Source organism: Ursus americanus, chromosome 2 (genome assembly GCF_024610735.1).
Source record: "Ursus americanus isolate L20-20 chromosome 2, mUrsAme1.1.p, whole genome shotgun sequence".
In the NCBI taxonomy this organism is placed as follows: domain Eukaryota; kingdom Metazoa; phylum Chordata; class Mammalia; order Carnivora; family Ursidae; genus Ursus; species Ursus americanus.
The window spans coordinates 41,504,509-41,527,488 of record NC_142128.1 but is presented as its reverse complement, the minus strand read 5'-3'; the positions used below and the strand labels follow the sequence as shown (position 1 = coordinate 41,527,488).

The 22,980-nt window shown below is 64.2% G+C and overlaps 2 protein-coding genes across 2 annotated transcripts; one reads left to right on the top strand and one right to left on the bottom strand.

Annotated features, from left to right (window-relative positions):
* The first annotated feature begins 182 nt into the window (after positions 1-182).
* DCST2 (DC-STAMP domain containing 2) lies at positions 183-7,526 on the top strand. Its single transcript, XM_045784199.2, has 10 exons — positions 183-270; positions 693-906; positions 1,076-1,233; positions 1,703-1,867; positions 2,596-2,999; positions 3,655-3,785; positions 4,118-4,245; positions 4,605-4,698; positions 4,778-4,918; positions 7,422-7,526. Exons 1-10 carry the CDS (start codon positions 183-185, stop codon positions 7,465-7,467), a joined length of 1,569 nt encoding a protein of 522 aa, XP_045640155.2. The 3' UTR covers positions 7,468-7,526.
* Positions 7,527-7,647: 121 nt separating this feature from the next.
* On the bottom strand, positions 7,648-22,946 carry ZBTB7B (zinc finger and BTB domain containing 7B). The gene is given in 5 exon segments (XM_045784158.2): positions 7,648-9,868; positions 10,100-10,692; positions 10,694-11,272; positions 22,609-22,709; positions 22,884-22,946. Coding segments are annotated over 3 exon segments (1,635 nt in total). The 5' UTR covers positions 11,267-11,272; positions 22,609-22,709; positions 22,884-22,946; the 3' UTR covers positions 7,648-9,399.
* Positions 22,947-22,980: the final 34 nt, after the last annotated feature.

Below are 22,980 nucleotides of genomic sequence, written 5' to 3'. Positions count from 1 at the left end.
TGCACAGTCGTTCGCAGGGCCCGGCCCGCTATGGGCCGGTGGGGGAGACGGAGGACCCCGTGTGCGGGGTGGGGTAATAGGGAGAAGCCGGAAGGTTTGGAGCCGGTGCAGAAGTCGGTAGGAGGAGCGAGAAGCCAGAAGACCCCGGAGGCAGCAGGGATCACGTGTCTTCGCCACTCCTGATGCTTAGTCTCCGGGTCCCAGTGGTCCAGGTGTTCTGCGTCATCCCCAAGTACGTCCAGCCCTTCCTGCGCAAGACCCTTGGCACCCGTGAGTGGCCCCCTCCCAGCCCTGCAGCGGGGGGTGCTCCTGGGCAGTGTCCCCTCACCAGGCCTGGAGTGCTCCCAGTCCTGAGTGAGAGTGCGGGAGCCAGAGGAGAGGTGCTGGGAAGGGACCCAGGAAAGCGAGGCCCAGCCAGGGGAAGGTGCCTCAGCAAAAGCTGGGCATTAGAGCGGGGGCGGGGAGAGGACCAGGGCCTCCTGCCCCGCCCCCTGCGCCCCCGCCCGGGGCAAGGCACTGAGATGGATGGTTACAGAGGTGGGGCCGTGGTGCCAGGCCTGCGGTGGTGGCAGCATGCACCGTGGGGGCTCTGTCCCCTCCTTCTCAGGGGGGTCCCTTGTCTGTGAACTGTGCTCGGGCCTCCCCCTCCTAACTCTTCCGGCTCCCCACTCCCCTGCACCTGCTGGCCCCAGCTGTGAGGAACTTAATTAACCGGGTGCGTGGGGAGTTCGAGTTCAACGTGACAGCCGCCCACCACTTCTCCGTGGACCTCAACGCCTCTCGGAGCCTGTCCCAGGTGGCCCTGGACCTCCAGGAAGCCGTGGGCATGAAGCTGCACCGTGTGCAAGAGGCCCGGGCTCTGATGGGCTACACCACGCCTCTGCTGCTCTCACTCCTCTACCTCCAGTGAGGGGCTGGGGGTGCCGGCGGGGGGCTGGGGCTGCAAGGCGCCAGCTCACTCCCATGGCCTCCCGGGAGGCCGGAGCTGGGGGCAGGGGTGGGGGCTGGGGAGGGTGGTGCCCTGCGGAGTCAGTGTGGTCTGGGGCGCTAAGGGTCCTCACGTGTACCCCACCAGAGCTCTGTTCTACCGGTACCGTTACCTGAACTGGGTCAGTTACGACAACGTGTACATCACCAGCCGATTCCTGCACATGGAGGCCGTCCGCGCGGCGGCGGGGCTGCCCACGGTGCTGCCACTCAGCGCCCACGAGGCCAGACACTACATCCAGCCAGGTGAGGGCCCCGGGGACCGGACAGAGACAGGGATGGAGGCCAGGGCCTCCCCTCCCCCGCAGCCCTGACCCTGGGCCCAGCACTGTCTCTGGGGAGTCCTCGGTCCAAAAGGGGAAAGGAGAGCGCCTCCCTGTACACAGACAGAAGGGCAGATGATGCTTCCGGGAGCCCTGGACATTCCGACAGAGGGAGCAGAGGCGGGGAGCGGATGCCAACCAAGGGAAGTGGGGCTTTGGGGGTGAGGCCAGGAGTGTAACGTGCTGACACATAGCCATGGCCTGGGGGGCTGGGCCAGCCATGCCCAGGAGGTAGGGCTCCTCTGGCCTCAGAGCCCCTTCCCACCCTCGCCCAGAGGCCCGCACAGCTGCCAGGCCAGATGCACAAACAGGCCCCGGCGTGGAATGGAGGGCACTGCCCCGGGGGGATGGGGGAGCACTCTCCTCACCCCCCACCCCCCACCCCTGCGCAGGCTCCGTGTACCTGTCCCGGTGGGAGCAGATCTTTTACGTCCTGGCAATCTCCGACCTCGTCCGGCACCTGCTCCTCGCACTGCTGCTGGTCTTCCTGGACTACGCTGTGTTCTGGGTGCTCGACCTGGCCCGGTACCAGCTGCAGGGGGAGATGGTGGCCCGCAGTGAGTGCCCGCAGGCCCCCCGCTGCAGCCCCCTTGGCCGGCATCCTCCCCATCCTCCCGGGTCCTGGGGGATCGCCTGGCTGTCCCAAGTCACCTTACCCATCAGTCCCGATTTTGCCCCCGCCAACTCTCTGCTCAGCCTGGGGACCCCTGTGTCCGCCTCCCGGTTACACCATACAGAGGAGTTAAACACACAGGGTGTGGAGGCAGACTGGCTCAATCCCAGCGGTGCCCTCTGTGAGGGGAGGACCTCGGGCCTGTTCCTGACCCCCCAGGGCTTCAGGCTCCTCATCTGAGCTGGGATGCTGGCCGCAGCAGCTCAGGTCGCTCTGAGGGCCACATGACACCATGTGTGGGAGTGCCTGGTAGGCCACTGCCAGCCTGCCTACACCACAGAATGCGGTTAATCTAATCCTAGGCCCACAGGCCCACAGAAGAAGTTTAAAAATGCCCAACACGATCATAACGCACTCAGTCCGGTGCCTGCTACACACGGCCCCGGACACATCGGCAGATGCTCGAAAACGAATGCTTCTGGGCAGTCGTGGAGGCAGGCATGGCCTCGCAGACCATCAAGGCCGTCTCAGATGGGGTTCTGGGGGCCAGGGGGCCCTGGCTGGGGGCCCGGGGCCATCTTTACGAGCTGCCCTGTCCCCACCGCCACCCTCCGGCACGCGTGGCCTTCCTGCCGCCCCGTCACGGCCCCTCACAGAGTGCCCTTATGCCAGGCCCAGTGTTGGTATCCATCACGGTGGAAGGCACTGGCTACGCAGGGAAGATTTACCACGACCTGGTGTCGGCATTTGATGTCCTGCAGCAAAGCAACATCAGTATCCTGTCCCAGCGCTGCCTCCTGCGCCCCTCGGAGCCCGACAGCACCGGCTATGTCGTCATCGGTACCAGCCTTGCCCCTGAGGGCACTGGGGGCACAGACTCCGTTCAGGGTGGGAGGGGCGCCAGCCGGCGAGGGGCGGTGTGGCTGGCACCTTGCGCCCACAGACGGCGGCTCACGGCACCTGCTGGGCCCCCAGGCATGATGTACGGTCTGTGCTTCTGCGTCACGCTGCTCGGCAGCTATGTCAGTAGGCTGCGACGGGTCATCTGTGCCGCCTACTACCCTTCGTGGGAGCAGGTGAGCGTCCACGGCCGGCCGCCGCCCCCTCTCGCCCAGGCGCTAAGCGCGTGGCTGTCTGTCTTGGTCTCGGGGAGCTCAGAGTCCTCACGAGCGCCAGTCCTCTCTCCGCTGGCTGAACTCCCGCACAGCACGTCCCCTGCACCGTGCTCTCCGGGCCCCAGGTGGGGCTGAGAGAAACGGCGCTTCTCAGGGCAGCGTTTGCTGAGAAGGAGCTTGCCCCAAGTTTTGTTAAGAGCATGGGGGGTGGGGTGCGTGCTGGCAGGTTGAGGTGTGAATGGAAACTCAGGGTCGTGCGCCCATTCACGAATCCTTCACTGAGCGTCTCGTGTAGGCCAGTCACTGCGCTGGCCCCTGGACGCCAGGATGAAGCAAACAGTCCGGGGCCAGACAGGCTTTTAACAGGGCATCGCAATTAAAAGGTGTTTTTATGAAGGAACGAATAAAGTGCTATGAACACGCAGAGGAGAGAATAGGTCACTCCACCTACAGGAGCCCAGGGGCTTCCCAAAGGGAGGGGCATTTGAGCCAAGCCTAGAGGGATCCATAGGAGTGGACAGAAGGCAAAGGCAGGGAGTGGGGATGGGTGCAGAGGGCATTCCGGGGAGAGGAGACGGGATCGAGGGGGATCGCAGCCCCGATCTCCCCCCACCAGGAGAGGACCCTCTACCTCTACAACCTACTTCTGAGCCGCCGAACCAGCCTGCCGGCCGCTCTGCAGCGAGCAGCGAGGCGGCGGGCAGCTGACCAGGGCCACACGAGTGGCCTCCAGGTGCTGGCCAGGCGGTGAGCCCACTGTCCTCCCTTACAGAAGTGGGGCAAGAGGGGACAGAAAAAGAGCTAGAGGTCAGAATGGATCACTGTCCTTCCTAAGTGTCCAGAGGTTTGGCCGAAGAGGGTGCCCATTCCATGCAATCCACGTACTGAGAGGGAGAGTTAGGGCTGAGAATTCTGGGGGGTGGGGAGTGAAGGGGGAGGCGGGCAGGACACAGAGGTTGCTCCTACAGGCACAGGGACGGAGGTCAGGCTGCAGCAAGGCCTGCCCCCGCCGCAGGGTGGTGTTGGGTGTGGGGTCCGCTGGCGGGGTGGCCGGCTCAGCGTCTGGACCCCCGCCCCAGGTTCCCCTGTCTGGGTCCTGTTGTCAGCCACTTCTGGAAGCTCCAGGACTACTGTCTGGGCTGCGGGCAGCCCCACGACCAGGAGGACACGGAGAGCTTTGTGTCCTGCAGTACCCCGGGCTGCCGAGGTAAGACCCCTGGGGGGTGTGCTCTCCCTGCGGGGACTCCCCCCAGTTGCGTGTGCGTGTGACAGTCAGCTGTGGTCCTTCCTCTGTGGACTTCCGGAACTCACCTTTTGGGCCCCTCCCTTCATTACTTCCTTCATTACTTCACTGCATGTTCTCACGTACAGAGAACCGTGAGGAGCTCATTTTCCCCGTGTTTGCCTCAGTTCTCCTGGTGGTGACAATTGGTTCACAAGTGGCATTGCAGCCTGTCCCTGGCTTGCCCCTCCACGAGGACGGTCCCCCCAGGGCTGGAGGCGGGGGAGCTCGGTGGGTGGGTGGGCTAGCTCAAACGCCCTTCCTGCCCTCCTGGCGTCTTGCAGGTCTCTTCTGCTCCACCTGTTTCCGTCTCCTGGACAATACCTGCTCTGTGTGCGCGGCTCCCCTCTCCCAGCAGGGGGGCCTGGACCTGGAGCTGTGAGTCTCCAGAGGGATGGGGTGGCTGTAGTCCTGGGGGTGGGGGCAGGAGCTGCCACCTGATGGGCGGCTTCTCCAGGGACTCCAGTGACGAGGAGGGCCCCCGGCTCTGGCTGGCTGCTGCTCGGACGAAGGGCCCTGAGCAGGAGTGGTTACTGCGGCAGCGGCTGCAGGAGGCCCTGGGCAGGACCCTCACTTCGGAGTCCAGCCCCGAGGTCAGGTGAGCGGAAAGCAGGACGCAGGGCCTGGGAGGTCTGAGCCTGTCTGTCATGTGTGCAATGGGCTTCTGGGGTGCCCGGCCCTCTGCTAGAGCTGCAGACAGAGGTGAAGGGCAGGGACGGAGGGGGATTTGTCCAGCCCCTGGCCTGGAGGAGCCCACCAAACAGTGGGCAGTGATAGCCGCACACAGGGATTCCCGGCCATGAGAGCGGTTGGTCAGGACAGGCAGTGGACAGAACGACGGGTTTGGAGGGGGTTTGTATTAATGAAGGCTTCAGGGAATAGGTGAAAAAGAGGTGGGTTTGGGGGCCAACCGGGTGTCCCTTGGGCTGAGGCGCAGAGGAGAGCATTCCAGGGTGGGGGGGAGCCAGGTGAGCTTGCAGAATGGGAAATATTTGGGGGGGAGGGGAGCCTAAGGGAGGCCGCGTGTGTCTGCTGAAGTCAGGGGCGGAGAGCCAGCTGAGTTCCCTACTTGCCGTCCGAAGATCCCCAGGAAATGGGCACATTCAAAGCTGTCTTCTAAGACAGTGAGCTAAGAAGGCAGTGAGAAGGTCGTGGGGCCTGAGGACGGAGGTGCTGAGGGTGGGGGTGGGTACGCTTGGCCTGCGTGGTGCTGGTGGAGAGGAGGGGCAGGTTCTGGGGAAAGAGGAATGGCTTAGCTGGAGAGCTTTGGGGTTTCTGTAGGGAAGCTTGCTGAAGATGTCCAGGGGCCAGTTACAAAAGGCCTGGGCTCTGGGCCTGGGCTTGAGTTATTAACAGGCTGTAGGGGAGAGGGGAGGTGAGGGCAGGGCAGGAGAGGCGAAGGGGAATGGGTGGAACCCTGAGGGGCTCAGGCACAAACCAAGCCTGGGAGAGGCCCCAGCAGGCGGAGCCGAGCACAGTACTGCTGAGATGGGCGACCAGGAGGAGGCCGCTGAAGCCTGGCCAGCGACTTTGGGGGGCTGAGAGGTCACTGGAGTGGCTGTGGGAACAATTCTCGTGGTCCCAGGAAAGCCCAAAGCAGGCCGGACCCTAATGGGTTGAAGGCTGATGGGTAGAGAAGACTCAGAAAGAAACAGCACATGGCCCAGTATCACGGCCCCAAGAAGCTTGATGATTCTCTTTGCAATGTAACGGCTGCAGTTGAAAAAGAGGAGGAAGTTAGCGCCACACCACAGGGGCAGGGCTGGCCGGGCAAGAGGGTTTAGGGTTAGCCAAGGAGAGGGAGAGCTGGGCCCTCCGGAGGTGAAAGAGGGGCACCCAAGGGATGGGGTCTGGGCCAGGTGGCCAGGCTGACCTTGGGGAGAGCAGCGTTCCTCTGAGCAGAGTGAGCCCCTTCCAGTCTGGGGGCCTTGCTTTTCCCTGGGGGGTCAGAGGGAAGGGAGCCCTACGGAGAGCACGAAGAAGGGGCTGAGAGTGGAAGAAACGTTTCAAGGAGTGGGTCTGGGAGGGCAAAAAACCTGCCTTGGGAGTGTGGGAGGCAGCTGGCTGGGGAGGTGAAGGGACTGGCAGGTGGCCTGAAAGGCCTAGATGACGCGTGAACCACAACTTGTCAGGACTGACTCCAGGATGCTCCGCGATGCGGCTTTCTTCAGGAAAAGTGGCACCATGAACAGGACTTGAGGGCTGAAGGCTTTTTCTGGGTGGATGGGGGGAAGCACAAGATGGGGAGAGAACTGGGGTATCTGCAGTAAGAGTGTTTGATGTGACTGGCCTTGGGGCAGAAAAGGGCCTGACACCCGGGGGAAGTCCAGGGTCTCTGTCTCCATGAGGCATTAGAGCAGGGTTAGTGGCCAGGAGGGACACAGAATGGGTCATGGTCAGGGAAAGTTCTGGGATAAATCCAGAGGGTGGCCAAGGTTGGGGGAGGTCCCAGGAGGAGCAAAGGCAGAGGACTTTATGGCCACGGAGGTCAAGGACCAGAAGGCCCGAGGGGTGGGGGGCCCCCCGTGAGGAAGGTGGGGGCCACATAAGCAGTTAGTCTGGTCCCGGCACCCTGCGTGAGTGCAACAGGTGTCCAGGGACATAGCTGTGGCCCCCAGGGAACGGGGTGCAGCTGCCCTGGCCTTTGCGGTGTGCCCTGTACCAACCAGCAAGTTTGAGAAAGACAAGCAGCCCCCACTTGGGAGGTCTGCATGGAGCCTGCTGCGGGTGCGTGCTGGTGTGAGTGGGCCGGCCGAGCGGTGAGCTGCAGGTTCGAGGGCAAGTGAGGCCCTATCTTCAGAGGATCCTGAGGCTGCACTGAAGTTAAAAGCAGGGGCATGGGGGTGGGGGAAGCGAGTCCTGAGCAGGTAGGCGTACCTCCAAGGTCACTACTGCCTCTGCCCTTACTAGCCATGTGACCTTGGGCAAGTGACCGCCCAAGGGTCCCTCAGCATCTGCCTAAGACTGGGGTCTCTCCAGCCACGGGCTGGTATCCGTGGGGAGCCAGGGGAGCAGCAGAGGCTGGTCAATCTGGACAGGGCGGGAATGCACCTGTGCAAACAGCATCGCTGACCGCGTCACTCCCTTGCGCTCCTCACTAGTGACCTGGACGAGGAGAAGGGGCCTCGGCAGAGGACACACAGGTAGCAGCCCCCACCTGAGGCCCAGTCTCTCAGGATTCCCAGCCTGCCTTGGCCCTCACTGACATCCTCAGAAATCCTCTGCCCTCAAAGCAGTCCCCCTCCAGCTTCAGAAGCCCAGCCCCTCAGTCTGTCCTCTCCTGATCTCTCCCACCTACCCCCAAAATAAAGGAACCAAAGGCAGACACAAGTGTGAATCTTAAATTATTATTATTTCTTCCTGTCCTTTACACCCGAGGTGGGGCAGGGGAAGAGGAGGGGAAGAGGAGAGGGGGGAATTGCCTCCCCCCCTAAGGCACTGAGTGGAGAAGCCGCAAGGGGGGAGGGGGGAGGTCACATTGTCCTCACTATCTGGGGCTAGGCCCCAGGTCTCCCCAGCCCTGGGCTCCCCCATCACCTGAAATGCTAAGATGAGGCCCAGGGCAACCCGACCTCCCCCAACCCCAATATATTACATCATCACTTTTTAAATAGATACAGGGACTGGTCCCGCTACCCCCCTCCCTGTGACACCCCCCTCACTATTGGGGGTACCTGGGCAGCTGTGCAAATGGGCATGAGGGTGCACGGGAGGAAGGGAGAGCACCGGGCCCCTTAACCTGCCCCTTTTAAGGAGGGGGAGGGGCCGCCAGGCCAGGGAGGGGAAATAGTGCAAGGCAGAGCCCAGGCCGCGACGGGGGCCAGCACCCAGCGAGGAAGGGGGCAGATACCCCCACCCCCAGCAGAATTGGGTAGTTAAAAATCTGAAACTAGATTTCAACAAGACCAACAGAAGAGGCTATGTACAGAACCGGGGTGGACTCAATCCTAAAGGAAGAGTGAGGGGATTACTCTCCGCGGCCCAACGGGCCGCCGGGCCCGCAAGGGACCCCCCCCTCCCCCAGCCCTTCCGCGCTTTCCCGGCGGAGCGCCCACTGCCCCGGCGCCCGCGGCTCAAGGGAGCGGCCGCCAGGGGGCGCCCGCCCCCGCGCTCCGCAGGCCCGCAGCCCCTCACCCCGTCCCCCAGCCCGCGCCGCGCCAGCCCGGGGGCGGCGTGAGTCAGGGGCGGCCCGGCGGCGGCTCCAGCTCGCACCTGGGCGGGAGGAGGAGAGGAGGGTAGGAGCCACCCGGCCCGCCCTGCCCTCTGGCCCCGGGGAGGGAGCGGCGGGAACAAGACATTCCCTGCCCGGGGACGCGGGAGGGGAGGGCAGGGCCGGGGCGGAGAGCCGAGCGGAGCGGGCCCCTCCCGCTGCCCCCAGGGGCGGGCGAGCCACTCAGGCCACCCCGCCCCCTTCTCCTCCAGGACCCCGTGACTCAGCGCTCGGAGCCTGGCGGGGGGTGGGGTGGGGTTGGGGGTGGGGGGGCGCGAGGACGGCTCCTTCCTGCAGGCCCAATCCCCCAGGCTTTCCAGATTCTACCTCGGTCTCCCCCACCTACCCTTCCTTCGCCGCCCCCCTTTGCATAATTCACTGCCAGGAAAAAGGAACAGAAAGCAGGAAGGAGGGGTCTCGGAAGGGAAGGGAGGGGCGGTCCTTCACCCCCTGACACAGCCAAACCCCTGGGGGCATGGGGGCGGGGCGAGGCTTTGGTCCCAAGCCCTCCACCCCCTAGAAACCCGCATAGCCGAAGAGGGACCCCACAAATCAGAAATACATTATTGCTTCTACTCCCCAGGAGCAGCCGGGGACAGGGACCCCACCTTTACAACAAACAGAGCTGTAAATAGAGACATACTATCATGTATCACTCCTTGGGAGATCACCCCAATCTGGGGAGCCTCGACCCCAAAACCTTCTCAGCTTGGAACTGGAATGAGGGCTCTGGGGGGGGGGGGAAGGGGCGAATTGCTGAAGCCAGGGAGGCCCAGCGCCCTGACCCCAGCTGTCCGTCCCGCATACTCCCACTGCTTGGCATGGGCGCCCCGGCCTGGCGCTGCTCCAGCCCAGCCACTCGGCCCTCTTTAAGAGGACTCCTCCATGGCACCTTCAGCCTGAGGCGTGCTGGGCGCCCCCTCCTCCTCGTCGTCATCAGGGGGTCCCAGGGTGGAGACCGGGGGCCCAGGAGGGGCCGACTGCTCCCAGAATCGAGCCAGAGAGAGGCGGAAGGTGTCCAGGTGGCCGTTGGAGAGGTCGAGGCCGGCAGGGGTCGGGGCGGCGGCAGAGGGCGGCGGGTAGTGGGGGGGCGCATCGTCCTTGCGGCGCCGCCGGGTGCGCACCTCCAGGCAGTTCTGGCCCTTGAGGTGGCGCTGCAGGTGGTCCTCCTTGGCGAAAGCCTTGTGGCACAGGTGGCACTCGTAGGGCCGGTCGCCCGTGTGCAGGTGCATGTGGTTCTTGAGGTCGTAGCTGTGCAGGAAGCGGGCCGGGCAGTGCGGGCAGGAGTAGGGGCGCTCTCCTGTGTGCTTCCGCATGTGGATCTTCAGCTTGTCGTTCCTGGGGGGCGGGGGGCGACAAGGGGGCCAGTCAGGCCCGCCAGCACCCTCTCCTGTGCCTCCAACAGCAAAGCTTTCCCGCGCCAAACCCACCCCCCTCGCCTTTCTTTCTACCGGCCTCCCACCTTGGGTGTCTCTGGTAGCTCTGGGAACCCCCACACCCCCAGTCCTGCCAGGACCACCTCCCCCCCCCCGTTGGCCCCTGCCGGGTCCCTTCCCCCCTGGTGCTCACCGGGTGAAGCGCACACCGCAGACTTCACAGGCGAAGGGCTTCTCCCCCGTGTGGGTCCTCATGTGGCGTGGCAGCTTGCCTGCCCCGTGGATGATCTTGTGGCAGACCGGGCACTCCTGGGGCATCTGGGAGCGGCGCTTGCGCACCAGCTTGTCCTGGCCGTCGAGGCCCGGCGCCAGGGCGTCCTGGTGCAGCGAGCTCAGGTAGGCCATCAGGTCAGGATCTATGGCGTCCTCATCAGAGCCCAGCTCCTCCGGGGACAGCGGGGGCCCACCTCCCTGCGCCATCCCGTAGGCAGAAGGGTACACCAGCTCCTCTTCTTCTTCCTCACCCTCGAAGGGCTCGTAACTCAGGGGCCCCTCAGGGGGTGAAGCAGTCCCCGCTGGAGGGCTGTAGCTGTCCCCCAGCCCGCTGCCCGCAGCGCCGCCCACTCTGCCCGCCACCTCCTCGTCCTCGTAGGTCAAGGGATGGGCGGGCGCCGTGGGCGCCTCGGGCACCAAGTGGTTCGCCCGCGCCCCCTTGGTCTGCAGGAAAGCTTTTCTGGGCTTGCGGCTGCGGCGGGCGACTGGCCGAGGGGGCGGCGGGGGGCGGCGGCGGGGGCGGGAGGGGCCCCTGGGGCGGGCTGTCTTCACCGCTGGGAGCTCCCGGGGCCGAGGCCGTGGCCGTGGCAAAGGCCTCCAGGTACTGGCGGGCGCGCTCGCAGTCGTCCTCGTCGGGGCCCGGAGCCTCGAGGCCGCTGCCCTGCAGGATCTCCACGCAGGCTGCGATGACGCACGGGATCTCCAGCAGCCGCGCGGCCTGCAGCACGGCCGGCATGTTGGCGCTGCTGGTGGTCAGCGTGGCCGTGTAGGCGAACTCCAGCAGGGCGCCCAGGGCCTCGGGGCCCACGAAGTCCAGCTCGCACACGCCGGCGCCCGCCCCCGCCGCCGCCCCGCCGCCGCCCCCCGGCCCCGCCGCCGCCCCGCCGCCCCCCTCGGTGAAGAGCTTCTTGAAGTAGTGGCTGCAGGCGGCCAGCACGGCCCGGTGCGTGCGGTATTCCAGGCCCTGCGTCCGGATGGTGAGGTCGCAGAGGTGGCCCAGCTGCCGCTGTTCATTGAGGCAGCTCAGGAGCTCACTGCTGTGGTCGGGGAATGGGATCCCGATGAGGTCGTCCTCAGGGCTCCCCATGTTTTCCTGCAGGGTGGTGAGAGCGGCAGGTGAAGGGCACTCAGCCCTGTGAGGGGCTCCAAGGGAGGAGCACCAGCCTTGGCCAACACTTCCCACCCGGGAGACTGCGCGCCAGCTACCCTCCTCAGGGCTTTACACCCAGCTCATCTTCCAGAACCCTCTGAAGGACTGATCAGCAGCCTTCTCACAGACAGGGAACTGACGGCACAGACAGGGGAGTGACTTTCCAAGTGAGGTCCAGCAGGGCGTTCAGACCCAGACCGTGGGCCCACAGTCGTGTCCCCAGCTGCTCTGCACAGTCCTGCCTGCCCCTGCGCATGCGTGGGAGCCCTGACCTGCTGGAGCCCCATCTGCTTGGCCTGCTCCACTCCCCATGCCTTCACAGGGAGCACTGGATGGGGAAACGGGTCCTGGCCCAGGCTTCGTGAAGGACTCAGGGCTCAATCATCTGAGAAGTGGGGTGACAGTCTATGATGGAGCCTCCCCACAGCCAGAGTGGCCAAGGACAGAGCTGAGACTCACGCTGGACCAAGGCCTGCTCCAGGCGCGGTCAGGTACATCAACCCAAGTTACCCCCACAGAGGGTCTGGCGCTCTGTAAAAGGCTCTGCAAACTCAGCAGCTTCCCAGCACCTTCACCTTCACCCTCCTCCTCCTCCTCCCCTCCCCCCCCCTACTAAAAGTTCATCTCCCCTTTTAGATTCCACCGCCCCCCCCCAGGCCAAAAGGGAAACACAGCTCCCAGCATCCCTCCCCCCACATCCTCCCCTCCCCCAGGGGGCCAAGGAGCAGCCACCCTTTGCTGGGGTGTCGCTGGCTGGCTCGGGTGCTTCCTGCCCCGCACAGATAAGCATCGTCCCCGCCCCCTCCCCCACTGCCAATAGGCCAAGTTCCAGTTCCACCCCTCCCCACTGCAGCTACCACCAGCACCTTCCCTCCCCATTCTTGGCCAGTCAGGAGAGCCCCCCTCTCCAGAGGGTCGTCTTCTACATGCTATGCTCTCCTCTTCAAGCTGCAGTACCCCAAGGCTGGTGCAGGGGCAGGAGGGCGATAGGTGGGCCTGGCCTGGAAGTGAGGAGAGCCGCTTGAGTCCTGGGTCTGCCGCTAGCTTGCTGAATGACCTTGGGTCAGTCCCTTCTGCCTGGGCATCGGTTTCCTCGGCTGTACAAGGAGTGGGTGGGAGTGGAGGTCCCAAGAGCTCAGCCCGTCGGCCTGGCATGGGGTAGGTGGGTCTGAGGCAAATGGAGACAGAGTTGGGGACCGGAAAGAGCGAGGCTCCGGAGTCAGCCAGGCTCAAGTCTGAACCCTCCATCTGTGGCCGACCAGCTTGGTGACTTACACACAGGAGCTAGTCTCTGAGCCTCGTTCCTAGCCTACAATAGGGGATAATTCCACCGGACCCGTAGGCTTGCGGTGACCGGTAAATGAGACCACGTGTGGGGGCCCAATAAACATTCTGGCCTTGGGAGGGAGAAACAAGGCCTCGCCCAGGGGCAGACTCCACTACACAGATGGCCTCTACTGGGAAACTGCTTGGGGACAGCTGGGTCTCCCTCCCTCAAATCACCCTAAAGAGTCAGGTTACCACCAGCTCCATGACCTTGGATCAGTCACTTCCTTTACTCAGGAGGCCGATTTCCTCCTCTGTAAGAGTAAAGGCTGACCGATGTGGTCCTTAGGGTGGGTCCCACTGACCCTGGTCAGTGTCTTCTTTGCCACTCCCAACAGCTGCTCAGACCTGGCCATTGAGGGAATAGGTTTTTTCAGGGAGCTGGGGAGTCAAGGACCACAGATTTCCCCTTTAGAACACAAGAAGTACATTGTTTCTGCCTGCCTCCCAGTCTGTCACCTTCTCTGTGACGCTGGGACTCCTGCATGGGTGCCCTCAGGGAGCAGCACCCACATGTCTCCCTTTTCCTGTATGTACACCCAAATGCCCTCAGCAAGCCCCTGCTCCCACCTGGAGTCCCCACACCGCTTCTCTCCCTGGGAGCAATCCCAGTTCCCTTTGGTTCTCCTGCCCACACTTTACAAACGGAGCAAGTGGCAAATGGCCCCAGGACTTAGGAACAAACAAAAACCGGGTGGGCAGCAGCAGCAGTGGGCACCCTCCTGGGCCCAGGCAGATCCTATCCCTCCCGAGGGGGATGGGTGGGGCTGTCCTCGCTGTCCATTGGCCTGGAGCTGGGCACCCGCAGGCACGTGGCTTGCCCCATCCCTCTCCCTCCTTCTCTCCCCACCCCACCCATTCCTGCTGCTGAGCCCGCCTCCTTTCTCCCACCCCAGGGCCGGTCTCCGCGGCAACTTGGTGTGGCAGGGTGCTGATTGGCTGACCCTGCTGTCAGGTCACAGGCTCAGGCTGGTTCACCACGCAGCAACTACACAGGGCGCTTGGGCAAGGGTGGGTGTTTAACCCCTTAGGCCCAACTCCAATGCCCATGGCCACGAGGTAGCAACAAAGGAGGGGAGAGGCAGAGGACACACTTAGGAAGGGGAGGTGTTAAGGTTCTCTAGCTTCTGGGAAACTCCCCCAGCCCTTACCCAGGGCTCTGGTGCCCATGCCAACTTAGGTGCTGCCTGGAACGATGCTGGTGCCAACCAGGCCAAGGGGGCAATCCTAGCCCCATCACCTGGGGGGTGGGGCACCAGTGCCAGGATGCCCACCCCACCTTGGGCACCCTTCCCACATCTGCATCCCAAAGGGCCCAGCCCCCTGACGCCCCATGAGGGCGGCCCATCCCCACCCAGCCTGGCATGCCCCCTCTTGCTAAGGCCTTGTGGGCATGGGTGTGTGTGGTGGTTGGGGGGGCAGCTGTGCCAGGGAACCGGGCAAGGTCTGTTTGGTCTGTTTGCCTGGTAGGGGGAAGAACTGGGGGCCCCGCCCCATCACTCCCCCTTTCCCGCCACCCCCCCAGGCTCCCCTCACTGTCAGGCCTGCTAGACCGGCCAAGCAGGTGGGCAGCTCTCTTGAAACTGGGCCCTGAGTCAACCCTGCCCCATCTTTGGTGGGGGGAAGACTCTGGGGCAAGAAAGGTAGGAGGGGGGCAAAGGTAGGAGCCCCTATCCCCTAACCCCTCAGTGCCCTAGGGCACACCTGCTGGGGTGTGTCCACCACCAAGAACCAAAAGGTGGAGAGCACTGGCCCTGACCTGAAGGGAAAAGGAGCCTGGAAGTCTTTGCAGGTGCTGACCTCAGGCAGTGTCCAGAGCAGGGCTGGGGCGCCAGGGCTGGGGCTCGAACCAGTGGAACAGCAGGGATACTGGCCCCCAAGGGGCAGATAGTGAAGCTGGCCCCCCTTCCCCACACCCTGGGGATTAGGAGAGTGAGGCTTAGTGTGGGGGGCAGCAGGCGGGACCAGGATTAGCAGCAGAGAAAATAGATATGGGGCTGAGACACAGGCACACAGACCCCCCCCACCACCACCATCTCCAGGTGCAGCCGCTCAGGGTGAGGGAGGGTGAGGTCTGTCTGTGACATCCTCCTCCAGGGTGATGGAGGCCTGTGGCGCTTCCCGGTGCCCACCCCCCACCTTGGCTAGCCACCCCCCCTTCTTACTTCTTTCTCCTTCTGCCCCCCACCCCCACCCCAACTCCAGCCTCAGGTTCTCTTCCTGTTTTTTTGGAGCTACGTTTGCACGCAGCCAAGGCTTTGGCCTGTGGCTGGACCAGGGGGGTGGGGAAGTAGGACAGCCAGTCCAAAGTCCTCAGGGACCCAGGAATCCTAGCTCCCCAGCTTCTCCTACGCTTCCCAGGGCCTCTGGAGCCCAGGGGCCGGAGCCACCTGGACTGCCCAGTTGGGAAGGGAGGATAAGGGGCTGAGGGAGTCCCCTGGAGGATGGTATGGGCTTGGAAGGCGAGGCCCCTGGCCCAGGGATGCCCCAGCATGTACCGAGCCCATGGGTCCGCACCCCAGCCCCTCTTAGTGAGTGCGTGCCCTACCCATCCCCCATATGCCGCTTCCCCCTCCTAACCTCACCACCCCCAGCACTCACACTTCCTGGGGGCCAGGCGGGGAAGGGAGACCGCAAGCCACGAAGGGGGAAGGAGGCCAGGGGAGTTGGCTGCTTCCCGGTGCTGTGGGGGTTAAGCCTCTCCTCCCTCAAAATCCCCAATTCCTGGTGCTCCCTGAAATGAGGCGATCTCCGTGCCGCTCCACATTTTCCTTCCCTGACACCTGCCTTAGCCCACAGGCCCGCAGGCCCGCACTGCGGGGTATGAGGGAAGATGGTAGAGGAGGGAAGGGGGGCAACTCCTTTCCCCAGCCTTCCTCCTTCACCTTTGGGGATGCTTGCCCAGCAGCCACTGTCCACTCCTGGCCCCCATTCTCAGCCTCCTCTTGCTGTCCCCTTGCTGACTGGCCAACCCTGTACCCTCACCACGACCATCCTTCGCTTTCCTCCCTTCAGCGGTGTCCAGCCTCCTGCCTCCACTCTGGGCATCCATGGCCCTTGGCCCCCAGGAGCCGCCTCGCAGCCCTCTCCTCGCTTTTCCCTCGGGTCTCCACTCCAGACTCTCCGGCTTCCTCCATTCCACCCTGCTCCCAGCATCAGTTCTCTTCTCCCCAGGGTGGCGGGCACAGAGAGAGGGGCCCGAGGAATCAAATCAAGGAGCCAGGCCTGCCTTCCAAGGCCTGGTCTTGCCATGGGATGGCTGTGTTCAGGGCACCCATGCCACCCTTCTGGAAGAAGCACAGGATTGAAATTTGGGGGCCAGTTGGGGAGGATGGGTGGCGGTGGGGGGAGCCGGTGTGGAGAGAGCGGATGTGGGGTGGGGTGGGGGGGACAACCTAGGCCTCTCTGCCCGTCAGAATTTCCAGCCCTGGAGGTGCTGGGCTTTCCCCAGAGGGTACCCACCCTGGGCCAGGCAACTGTGCACCTGGACAGACCCTGGCCATCAGGGTTCCCAGCGGGATCTGCCTGGGCAATGCCAGCTCCCCTTAGGGCCTGAGGAGACGGCACAAGGTGCCAGGGTCTGCCCTGGGCCCACCCCCTCCCCCCAGCCTAGCGTCTCCGGCTGGGTAACAGAGCCGGCTGGTAACCCCACACCCGCCAAGCCGCGGGCAGAAACCTGAGCCCCCCAGCCCCAGAGGACACCCCAGCCCGATCCCCGGAGCCCGGCTCCCTGCCAGCCTGTCCAACCTCCTGTCCTGGCCCAGCAATCCTTCGGCTCCTGTAGGCCCCTTCTGCTGCCCTGTCCTCCTGGGGCCCCTGAGTGCTGAAGCTTCCCCACACTTCAGCTCCTCAGACCCTCAGCTCCCTCAACCTTCCCGGAGAAGCTTGGACACACTCTTCCTAGCCTGTTTTTCAGTCCCTCTCTGACCCTTGGCCAATTCTAGGCCTCCAAGCCTCCCCTGGGGCCTGATCTCCCAAGCCAGAGCAGGGCCTACTCACCTGAACGCTGAGGGGCCTTGCCGGCAACTCCTCTTGGCCCCTGGGGGGAGCAGGTTGGGAGGGGTGGGGGAGGGCCGGGCTGGGGGGGGAGGTGGGGTGGCTGTTCCCCGCTCCAGCTCCCTCCTTCAAAGGGGCCGCCCACGACCTGGCCCAGCCCCTCCCCCCTACAGTCTTAACCCTCTGGGTGCTGTCCCCCCTCCCCCCAGCTTGGAGGGAGGGGTTACCAGAGGGCTGGCAGCGTGGGAGAGGGCCTAAAGTCTCTGCCTTCGGTGCCCGAAGCCCCAGCTGTACCCACCCCCGCTCGTCCTTACTCAGTCCTGAAAGGGGAAAAAGGTGAGTGTAGGCAAGGTAGGAGCTGGGACAGTCCAGGAGGACAGAGGTGAGGAGGAGCCACGGGAGAGGCTGCTGGAGGTGGGACCAGGAGAAGGAAGAAGGGAGGGGAGGGGACAGGAGGCGGCAGTGGCCAGAAGAGGGAGGAGGGGAACCCTGGACAGTCAGTGCCAGGGGTGACAGGTGCCCAGGTCCCAGCCCCTCGGGGCATGTGGCACCATAGGGGGCCACAGGGAGGCCCTCCAGACCCCAGTAGGCCCCTCAGACCCCTGGGAGCTGACCGAATTCTCCCCACCCTGTACTGGGCTGGGGCCCTCAGGGGCTGGGCAAGGCAGCACCCCGCCCTCCCCATGCCTCACCCCAAACCCACTCACATACCACAGTTCCTTGCCCGGGCGCCAGCCCCTGCCAACCAGGCCAGGGGGCAGCCCTTGTGCCAGCCCCCAATGGCCAGGGGGATCAGGGGGACGGAGCTGGCCTGAGGGGGGTGGACAGATGAGGGGAGCTGTGGGCACCGAAAGAGGAAGGAGCCAGGAGGGGGCATCTGCTGGGAAGCGCCTAGCCCCACCCCTTGCGCAAGCCGCTGCCACCCTGGCCGGTTGGGTGGGACCCGCCTGGGCCTGAGGGGCAACTCAGGAGGGCTCGGAGCCCAGAGATGGGTGGGCCACAAAGTTCCACTTAAGCAACTTCTAGGGTCTCTTATTCCTGGAATAAGGGGTGCCCTAATGTTCTGTAGACACTGGGCCAATCCAAGTCCTCCTGGGTTGGGGAGGACCACCGAAATGCCCCCTAAAACATCCCCTCCTCTTTCCCCCCAACAGCTGCTGGCTCAACGCCGCTGGCCTGCTGCCCCTCACCAGCTCCCGGCCCGGTTGGCACCTACCCACCAGGATGCTGGCAGTCCTGCCCTCCTCTCCCTCCTGCCCCCCTGCTACCAGCGCCCCATGCCAACTGTGGGCCTGGGTGGGGGAGGGTCACCCCTGTGCCTTGGTGCCAGTCAGGCGGGTCCAGTCCCCTAGGTCCTACAGATAAGGCCCAAGACCCTGTTCTTGAGCCGTCTCCTCAAGAGGCAGCACACAAGTCAGGGCCTCCACGGAGAGCCCAGGAGACTAGGGACAGCCCGGTGAGCACTTACGGAAAGCTCCGTTCCCCAAGGTGGGTGCCAGCCTCCCAGGATTCCCTCTGCCTAAGCATTTGCTTGGGCACCAAAGTCCCCGCAATTCCTGAGAGCCCTGGTGCCCACAGCCTGCAAGGGAGTGGGGTGGGGCTGCTCTCTGCCCTTTGATCCCCATAAAGGCAGGGAACCAGCCTGGAGGGCAGGGGGCAGGGAAGGGGTTCATGGGGCCCCTCCATTTCATCCCTGCCAGGGGCAGCAGGGCAGGGTGGGGGCATTTCTTGGGTGGGGCTCCAAGGTAAGAACGGTAGCACGTCCCAGAGGAGAGGGAGGTTAATCACGGGTCCTTGGTGTCACGTGGGCACAGGATGGTGAGAACAAGGTGGCGGGGGCGGGGGGGATGCAGAGGGTACCCATGTTCCAATTCATCCCAGTCCTGGCTTTTACTCCCATCTGGCAACATTTCCAGACTTCACCAAATTGAGAGGGCAAGGCCTACAACTCCCACTATGCACCACAATTGTTCTGCATGTACCTTGGGAGCTGTAGTTCCCAAGAGAAGTCCTGTGTTCTCTTCCCCAGAGCCTTGCTGATGGGAGTGGACGGAGGGCAGACCAGACTTGCTCAGAAATCTCCTTCGTGGAGGAGGTTAAAGGCTAGGAGGTCCATGGTGCAGGGGGAGAGGACCCCTTCTCCCAGGCAAAGGGGAGGAAAGGAGGAAGGAAGGAGGAGAGGATGTCTGTTGAAAGGGGCATATGGGTGGGGAGGAGTTGGGGGGGGTGGAAACAGGAAGGAAACTGAAGCCAGAGAAACATGAGGTCGAAAGCAAAGGCCTGGTGGAGCCTCACTCCGAAGCCTGGCAGGGACTGGGAAGGCATAAGAGGAATTAGGGATGCCAACTGGTAGCAAACTGGTGTGTTCACTGGGGTCACTGGCTCCATTTGCCTGCCACAAGCCCTCTTTGGCCTGGGGCACCCCCACCCCTGGAACCGGCACAGGTATTTGCTGGCTGGAGAGCTCTGAAGACCGACTTGGTTCTGGGATGCTAGCAGGCAGAGGTAGAGGTTGGGGGAGGTCGGGGCCAGGCCTCATGGGGAGTGTGGTGGAGGGAGGTATGTGTGGGGTTAGGCCCAGGTGTGAGTTGAAGGAATTGTGCTGGCAAATGAGGATGCGACCTTCCATGGTGGGGGGGGGGCAGTGAAGAGAGGGCTAAGTTGCCAAGGCCACCAGCCTCCCACCCACCTCAACTAAAGGGTGCAGTGAAGAGGCAGCCCTCTTTGGTCTGCCTGCGGCATTTGCTAAAGGTAGCTTTCCCTCTGGGCCAGGCAGCCTGTGAGCGTCAGAGGCGGCAACTCAGGGGGCCAGATGGCAGCTGGGTGCCTTTCCTTAGTGGGGGTGGAGGTCAGAAGTGGGCAGAGGCTCTGTTTCGAGGCCACTTTCTCTGGGCTCCCCAAGGCTCTGAGACAGATGCTTACAGGCCCCGGCTAAGACTCTTGCCAAGACCTGAGTGCACTGGGTGGGTGGGTTGGGGGGAGCCTTCCTTGCCCCTCCAAAGCCCTTGATAGTGGACAACAGTAGCTCTCACCCCTTCCCCCCAGTCCCCCAGGCCCGCCTTGGCGCTTGGCCGTCTGTGTGTTGGCAGGACTGGGGGTGGGGGGGCAGCAAGGCAACTTCAAACTGTCCGGGCAAAACGTCAAGTTTACTCACGAGTTTACTCAGCAGAAGGAGGGGGAAGAGGCTAGAGCGGGCACACCCCATGCCAGGGTCCTATCCGTCTCCTGTCCCCACCTTCCTACCCCCACTCTCCCCTTCAGCCCTAGGCCAAAACAGCCACAGGCCCCAAGGCCTGGTGGCAGGTCAGTCTTAACTCTCAGAAGGTCATGGAACCAAGCAGGCTGGAGGCAGGAAGCCCCGAAGCAGGTCCAGAGGCTCCTATCAGAGGGCAGTGCCCTGCCTGGAGCCCATTTACTACCCATCTTAGGGCCTTGGCCTTGGACCAGAACTGGGTCTCTTAGCCACCAAGAAGGGAGCAGTACCAGGCCAGGCTTCCTCCATGTGAGCAGTCCCCTGGGCAGTGACTTCTGACCCCAAATGACCGATCCTAGGCAGTGCCCCAGGCAGCGTGGTGCCATCTGGGAGGCCTTACGATCAGGGGTTGGTTCTCTCAGCCTTGGCTTGGAATGGGGGGCCAGCACCCTATCTGACCTACTTCCCTTTCCTCCCCACCTGCTTTCATTCTCTGCTTCTCTCCCCCAGCCTTCAATGTCCCCACCCCAGAGGCGCTCCGCCCCCCATGCCCGCTGGGCCCCCTCCCCCACCCTCCCCAGGGTGCCAAGTGCAAGCACACAAAGGACCCGATGGTGCATTGTTAGCCCAGCCCCCGCTGCCCGCCGCGCCCTCCCAGGGCGGGCACTAAGCCAAGGAGGAGCTGGGGGCCCTGGGTGCCAGGGGGCACCATGGGGAAGGGGGAAGAGGTCAACATCTGTCTCCCAGACACTGGGGTCCATATCAGCCAGAGCTGCGTAGTGATGAGAGTGCCCTATTAGAACAGGCCTCTGTCCCTGACACCTGAACCTGGTGGGCACTGCCTTCTTCCTTCCCTAGAGCCCCTTTCAGGTGACAGTGACCCCTTTCTGACCCCTGTGCTAAGGCTGGGGGATGTGGTACCCAAGGGAGGGGACAGTGTCTGGGGGTGCCAGCACGCTGCATCATGCCTGCAGCAACCACGTAACGGAGGCACGCTGGGGGAGCTGGGGTCCCGGGGGCCAGGGACAGGAGGCACTGACAGAGATTTCTTCTTGTTTCATCAGCTGCTCCAGGGGGAGCCCCCTGCCCTTCTCCCCAGTCACCACTGATGAGAAGCAGTAACTGCCACCCAAACTCAGTCACAAATACGTCCCTCTCCAGCCCTGCACAACACTCCTTGTGCCCACTCTCCCCTCCCAACCTGATGCCCACTCCATGCCAGCTATGCCAGCAGTGCCAGGCAGGTACAGGGGTGACCAAACCAGTTGGTGTGGGGGGGGGAGCAGGAGGCAACCCCATAATCCTCCAGGCCTCACCCCCCCCACACACGTACCCTCTGGGAACAGAGAGTCCCCATCCTGGTTTAACCCTTCACCGCTCAGTCTGGCTCCCCCAGCCCCCGCTGAACTGCCTCCGTCCTCTGGGAATAAGCTGGGGGAAGGGGAACGGCTGCGCTGACTCACTCCCGTTCTCAGCTGCAGCTAGGGGTCTGCAAGGCGCTCAGGCGGGGGTCAGTTCAAGAACGCCCTCCACCTGGCCCGGAAGCCAGGACAGCCTGCTGGTCTCCCCCTCTCCTCAGCACCCACTTCCGGTGTCCCAAACTAGGTCAGCAGCGCTCGTTTCCTGTGGGTCAGCTAGCACCCGCGCCTCTGCCCCTCCCCTGCTCCGGACCCAGGCTCCCCGCCCCCCCCCCCAGGGCGCCCCGAGGTCTCACCACGTCTCAGCCGCCCTTTGATACGTGGGGGTTGTGCGGGGCGGGGGGCAGGGGACCCGCCCTCTCTCCAAACACCAGCAGGGCCGGGGCGCCTGGGCAGGCACGTGTCCGGGCACAACCCGCTGCCCACGCCGCCCCCCCACTCCCGTTCCCCCCCCTCGCTCTGGCCGGGACACGTCGCTCTCTTACTTGGGGTGGGGTGGGAGGAGAGAGCGAAAGCTGGGAATGGAAAGCAGCGCCCCCCACCCCTTTGAATGGCAGCCCTCTGCCAGCGGCGCTCCCAGTAGCTTCCACGACTACACAGTAGCGACCCCCACTCTGTGGAGGGGCAGGTGCGCGCGCGCCAGCGGGGGGACGGGTGGGGGCAGAACTCCTCCCGGTCACCCGCCCTCGCTCTCGGGTTCTGGGGGCACGAGCCGGCCTGGGAAGGGTGGCGGCGGGACCGGCGCCTGAAGGAAGGGACTGGGACTGAGGGGTCGATCTGTGTCGCTCGGAGGTTGTCGCCGAGCCCCACTACTGGAGAGAGAGCGCGGCTCCGGAGGCGCAGGAAACCGAATAGTCCAGCCGGTAACTTTCCCCCCAGCCGCGGCTCCTCCTGCGCTCCCCCCGCCCCCAGTGCCACTGGCCCGGGTCCAGCCCACCGCGCCAGGGGGCGCGGGGGGGGCGCCTTGTCCTAGTTAGAGTCCGTCAGCGTTTCCATTCCCTCAGCTCGGGCGGGTCGGGGGTCTCCCCGCAAGTCACGGAGGAGACTGGGGGAGCGCTCGGCGCCGCCTCACCCTCTCTCCATCCCGGAGCAGCCGGTCTGTCTGATCCCAGAAGTGCAGAGAAAGTTTCTGGGGACCCTCCGCCCACCTTTCCTCGCAGTGAAAATCAATTCCAAAGATCCGGGGTTCCGGGAAGGCACAGGGAAGGGGAGTGGTGGGAGTCTGGTCTGCATGCGTGTGTGTGCGCGCGTGGGGGGGGGTCCCACTTACAGGACAGACGAAGGACACTGCAGTAGTCTCGCGTCTGGGGGACCCCGAGCCGGAGACAAAAGTAGGGTACACTCACCTCTCCGCCTTTGGGTCCGCCGGCCGGAACTGCTGAAGCACAGGGTGTGGAGACAAGCGCGTCCCCCGCAGGGCCCGGGGGCTTGGGGCCCTGCTCCGGTCCTGGTCAGAAGGCCGCGGTCAGTCGCTCGCTGCTCTCTGCTGGGGGGCTCCTCCTCCGCAGCCCTCGGCCTCCTCCTGCCGCCCGCCCCCCCCTCGGCCGCCGAGAACCGTACATTCACCTGGCTCCCACCCGCCCCCCCCTCAGGGCCCGCCTCACCTGTCCTGCTGTCTCACCTGTCCTCCCGCTGGCTTTCCCCCCATCCCTCCCCTCCCTCCCCCCGCCCCCTGCCACCCCCCAAACTCCCCCCCCAACCCTTAGCAACACCCTCTG